Source organism: Bison bison, unplaced genomic scaffold, assembly GCF_000754665.1.
Source record: "Bison bison bison isolate TAMUID 2011002044 unplaced genomic scaffold, Bison_UMD1.0 scf7180017845878, whole genome shotgun sequence".
Lineage (NCBI taxonomy): Eukaryota > Metazoa > Chordata > Mammalia > Artiodactyla > Bovidae > Bison > Bison bison.
Window position 1 is genome coordinate 3899 of NW_011476451.1, and position 5492 is coordinate 9390.

Sequence of the window (5492 nt, forward strand, 5' to 3'; positions counted from 1 at the left end):
CCTCCTGCTCCCAGACCCTGGGGCATCACTATAGAAGCTGTTTCCTCCGGCTTTTCCCAGCCACCAGCCCAGCCTCTCTGCAAGGGTCAGTGGACCCTGCTCTGAACCCCAGTCTGGCCTTTGCCGCCTCCCACTTGGAAGGGAGGGGTGATGAGGATCACATCTGGCTCCACCCCTCCTCCACCTGGTGGATCCCCTCCCCTGCCCATCCTACAGTCTGCGGTCAGAAGCAGGAATCCTCTCACATGGTAGTTTTACTCAATGGCATGTGGTCCTAAAGTCTTTTTTAAAATTAGGTAACATGAGTTTGTAATGTTTTCTAAGTTTCGTGTGTACAACATTATATTTGTACTTCTATATACGCTACTGCATGCTCACCACCAAAAATGAGTTGCAAAGAATTCCCCTTGTGTGCTATAGAGTAGAATGAACAAATCACAGGAGTTTTAAATGGAAGAAGGATTCAAAGTCTTGTCCAAGAAATGTCTGACACTTGACCTTGGATTGAATCTTGACCTTGGATTCAACCTCAGAGCTTTCAGTTCTGTGGCCTTGGGATGTCCATTGTCCTGTCTGAGCTTCTCTTCTGTGAAATAAGGATAATGCCTCTTTGTGTGGATTTACCAAGAAACACATTTGATATCAAGTCCCAGCTCACACACATATAGATAGCCTGGCCACCAATATCTTACCTACAATTCCATAACCTCCAGATTTCTGAAATCACTCAGGGATTTTGATAACTCATTGAGGAGTAATCTTACCCTCTAGTGATCTGAGGCTATTTGTAGTCATTACATTCTTTATCCCATTTAACGTGAGTATTTGTTTCACTGCCCAAACATGAAAGCATTCATTTATAGGGTGCTGCCAGTCTATTCTGTAAGTGGTAACTAACAAATCACACTTGCTGCTTCTTCTTTTTGTGTGTGTGTGTTCAGTTGCTCAGTCATGTCCAACTCTTTGCAACCGCATGGACTGCAGCCTGCCAGCCTCCTCTATCGGTGGGATTCTCCAAACAAGAATATTGAAGTGGCTTGCCATGCCCTCCTTCAAGGGATCTTCCTGACTCAGGGATCAAATCCGCCTCTCTTACATCTCCCACATTGGCGGGCAGGTTCTTTACCGCTAGAACTCCCTGGGAATTCCAACTATGACCTCAATTTACCTGGGAATCCCACGTAGGACCTCATTTCACCTAAACTCCTTACAAGTCCTATCTTCAGAAAGGTCACCAGGGGGTTAACTCTTCAACACAAATTGGTGGGGAGGGGGGACAGTCCATCCATAACCCTAGGTGACCTCACCAAGAGCACCCCAGGTGACTGCTGCTCAGCAAGAGGAATTTTAACTATTTTATACTCAATAACATTTATGCCCCACCACTAATTCTTCTAATCTTATTCCCTTTTCTTTCATCTAGATACTGAGATCTTTTTTGAGGATGTCGTTGGATGTCTCTGGGACACAATGAGCAGAGAGAAGCTGCTACTCCTGCTGAATGAATTCCTGGAGAGAATTAAAGCTGAGGCCAGTTTGTCCAGGTAACCGGCACAGGTGCACCAGGAAGGTCACCCACGTCCCCCAGCACCAGGCCAGCTTCCTCCTGGAGTAACGCCTCCTCCAGGCAGGACCCTACTGTTGGGGCCAGGGGTGTTCCTTCTCAAGATCCCATCAGGAATGTTTCCTCCATGTCATTTGCTGACAGTGAATGATGGTGGGTTGAGAAGAGATAAAACCTGCAAGGAAGGGGCAGGTTATGTGACCTTGGACAAGTTACTGAACTACTCTCTGCTTTGGTTTCTTCATCTTTTATTGTTATTGTGAGGACACTGAGATCATGCATGTAAAGTGCTTCCCATAATGACTGACATGGAGTAAGTACTCAGTCAATAGTCACATTTAAAAAGTTATTGGGAAGCGACAGGGTCAAGGGTCTTCTTTCTGGTGAGGAGAACCAAGCAGAATTTCCTTTGGGGACAAGTTGGAAAATCCTGACACCACCATTTGTGTCCTGGGCTTCTGCCTACAGTATTTCTATTCCTGATGTTAGGAACTGTACGAACCCTGCAGGATCCTGCTGGCCCATAAGGGAGAGAGGCTAGAGAGGAACTGGAGGAGCTGATGGGATCCTGGATCTAGCTGTGCCCAACTCCTGGGACTGTGAGCTTAAGACTTTGAATCTCAGATCTGTCCTGTGTCCAATGGGAATAGCAATTCAGTCTGATGGATTATGGTGATGGCCTCAGAGTGAACTGCAGGGTCAGCGGTGGGGAACCAAGTGCAATCATCTCGTCCAAAGGACCAAGGAGGCCTGACCAGGGTCAGACCCAAGGGTCAGGGTGAAGCAGCGGATCCAGGTTGGAGGACTAGTAGGCAGGCTTGGGTAGCAGGACCAGGAGCAGAGTCAAGAGAGTGGGCCCTAAGGACACAGAACTGAAGGGACTGTGACCCTTGCAGAGGTCCCCTGAGTGGGAGAGGGGGACATTTCTTCCCTCCCTGATGGGCTCCCCTCATGCTGGACTAGAGGGCCCTGAGTGACGGTATCTGTACATCTGCCTGGGACCTGGCTTCTCACTCCATCGGGAACCCTCTTCTAATCTACGTGGAGTCCCCCTGACAGTGGGAAGGCCCTATGGCTCAGGGAGCCCTCCAGGGTCACAATGAGTGGCTGTGATTGCGTCACATTTGAGGGATTCTGAGGAGCCTCACACATCCCCACCCAAGAGGAAAAGGCTTCCTCCACCAGCCTTGCAAGTGCCGGTCTCCTCAGGCTCAGCCATTCAGATGGATATTTCCTCAAGTCCCTTGAATCTTTAGAGGTTCCACAAACTTGCACACAGCCTTGGGGTGCAGGCAGGTGAAGCTGTCACCAGGTAAATTGTGAGTTAGGTTGGTGACCCCTGAGCGGTTGAGGGTGCTGGGTGATGGGTCAGGAGTCAGTGAGGTGAGCTGGACAGTCCAAGGGAAACCAGCGCTCATAGTACATCTCCTGCTCCCCTGTCCACTGGGGCAGTGGGTGGACCCAGTGACCTTCTTCTGAGAAGGTCAAGGGCACAATGCTTAGAAGACAGCAGATGGCAGACCAAATGAGTATAAGGTGTCTTCTAGCTCTGACTTTTGGGGTTTAAAAAATTCTAAGTCATAGAGACAGCCAATCTGCAAAGTATAAGGGCACAGTGCCCTGGACTGCCCTTACTTTGACTTCAATGGCAAATTTAGGGGATCCCCAAAACAACTCTCAGGTTCAAGAATTCCCTATAGAATGGAGAGGACACACTGAAAGCTTCATGATCCCAGGTACAGTTTACTACTTCTGCTTCTGCTAAGTCACTTTAATCGTGTCCGACTCTGTGTGACCCCATAGACGGCAGCCCACCAGTCTCCTCTGTCCCTGGGATTCTCCAGCAAGGACACAGGAGTGGGTTGCCATTTCCTTCTCCAATGCACTTCCTTCTCCAAAGGGAAGTCTCTCAGTTGTGTCTGACTCTTTGTGACCCAATGGACTGCAGCCACCAGGCTCCTCCGTCCATGGGATTTTCCAGGAAGAGTACTGGAGTGGGGTGCCATCACCTTCTCCTACAGTTTACTACAGGGAAGGATAAAAGTTCCCACCAGCCACAGGGCAGAGTCTGGGCAGGTTTCACATACGAAGCTTCCATTGTCCTCAGGACACGTTACTGACCTGGATTCGGCATGTGATAAGATGCACGGAGTACTGCCTATCAGGGACACTTACTTGCTTACAAGCCAAATTACCCTGACCTGTCATCTCCAGCCCCTCCTGGAAGTCAGACTTGTGCCCTAGTGTCCAGCTCTACCAGATGGCAGAACTGATACCATGGGACCCAGAGACCTTGGGTCACTTGTCCACTTCTCAGACTGACCAGTGGCCAAAGGCCCAGGCAGGCAAGGACACTCCTATCAGGCAGAATTCTAGGGGCTTAGGGACCACTTCCCAGTAGCCAAGGGCAAAGGGCAGGGAGACCTCTCATTACACACTGAGGCCCTTGAATGAAGGTTTTCTCCTCCAGTCCTACACGTCTTTATCTGTGGAGTTCCCACTTCAAAAACTCTTTCAAAGTGGTGGTGTTGACCCCCTGTGAGACATCTTTACCACATACCTTTTCTTTGGCTGAGCCATATGGCCTGTGGGATCCTCATTCCCCAACCAGGGATTGAGTCAAGGCCGGCAGCGGGAGTGCAGAGTTGAAACCTCTGGACCCCCTGGGAACCTGGGAATTCTCTCAAATACCTCTCTTAAGTTGCCAGTATCCAAATGTGACCTCGTTTACCTATTCCAAGTTTAGCTGTTTCAAGATGGAGCATCTACAAAGTATGAAACGTGTTTAAGGTTGAAAGAGAAAAGTTTACATTTATAAAATTCTTTTCTAATGATTTATAGTAACATATCTGTATTTATGCAGGACATATATTATGGAGCCAATTTTACAGACAACAAACTGCCTTTCTAATCCCTTGACCTTCATCGTTACAGGGAAGATGCAGATGAACTACATAAATATCTGAACGAATTGAAAATATCCTTGGTTGAGGAGGGCCAAGAAAGACTCTCCAAAGAGCAGCTGGACAGGAGGAGGTTTCTGAATCAGTTTCCTCGGGTGAAACGGCAGCTGGAGGAGTTAATAAACAAGTTCCACGAGCTCGCAGACAAGGTTGAGAAGGTCCATAAGGGATGTACCATCTCCAACGTGATGGCCCACAGCACTGGTGCTGTGTCTGGTATTCTGACCATCGTTGGCCTGGCTCTGGCACCCGTGACAATGGGGGCCAGTGTGGTGCTCTTGGCCACTGGGATAGGGCTGGGAGCAGCAGCTGCTGTGACCAGTGTGTCCACCACTATCATCGAACATGTGAATAGGTCATCAGCAGAAACCGAAGCCAGTCGCATGATGTCAAGTCTCATCGAGAAATGGAAGGTTCTCCTAGAGGTACTCAAGAGCATCCCCGCAACAGAGAAAGTCACAGAAGCTGTACAATGCACTGAAATGCACATCCATGCCATGGAGACAGTCCAAGACATTCCTGGCTCTGTAGCCAATGCAAACATCTTCATGAGCCCTGTGAGATTCTCAGCCCCAGCCATCCAGCAGATACAGGCAGGTTTCAAAGCCACAGCTTTAACAATTAGCAAAGGAGTCCGGGTGGCGGGTTTGGCCACTTCAGGGGTCTTCCTCCTGATGGATGTGGGCTTCCTGGTGAAGGAGTCAATGCACCTGCACGACGGTGCAAAGACAGCATCAGCTGAAAACCTGCGGCAGCGGGCCAGGGAGCTGGAGAGGAAGCTGGAGGAGCTCACCCAGATCTATGAGAGTCTGCAGGAGGACCTGATTTAGCCACCCCCAGAGCAGTGCGGGGTCCAGGGACATGTGAGGGGCTAAAGTGCAGAGGTACCTTGTTAGAGGGAAGAGCTGGAGACCACATTAATGGAGCTGGAGACCACATTAGTGAAGCTGGGTGTTAGGATTTGG

At 49.4% G+C, this 5492-nt stretch overlaps 1 protein-coding gene across 1 annotated transcript; it reads left to right on the forward strand.

Annotated features, from left to right (window-relative positions):
* Nucleotides 1–1279: 1279 nt before the first annotated feature.
* On the forward strand, nucleotides 1280–5486 carry LOC104986935 (apolipoprotein L3-like). The gene is made up of 2 exons (XM_010837655.1): nucleotides 1280–1544; nucleotides 4499–5486. The coding sequence occupies exons 1-2, from the start codon at nucleotides 1471–1473 to the stop codon at nucleotides 5355–5357; spliced, it is 933 nt and encodes a 310-aa protein (XP_010835957.1). The 5' UTR covers nucleotides 1280–1470; the 3' UTR covers nucleotides 5358–5486.
* The last annotated feature ends 6 nt before the right edge of the window (nucleotides 5487–5492 follow it).

What these genes read in the sequence shown, in the direction of transcription:
- LOC104986935 (XM_010837655.1), top strand. Translation starts at nt 1,471, where the DNA reads ATGAGCAGAGAGAAGCTGCTACTCCTGCTGAATGAATTCCTGGAGAGA. An exon ending in GCTGAGGCCAGTTTGTCCAG is followed by an intron (nt 1,545 to 4,498) that starts GTAACCGGCACA and finishes TCATCGTTACAG; the next exon opens with GGAAGATGCAGATGAACTAC.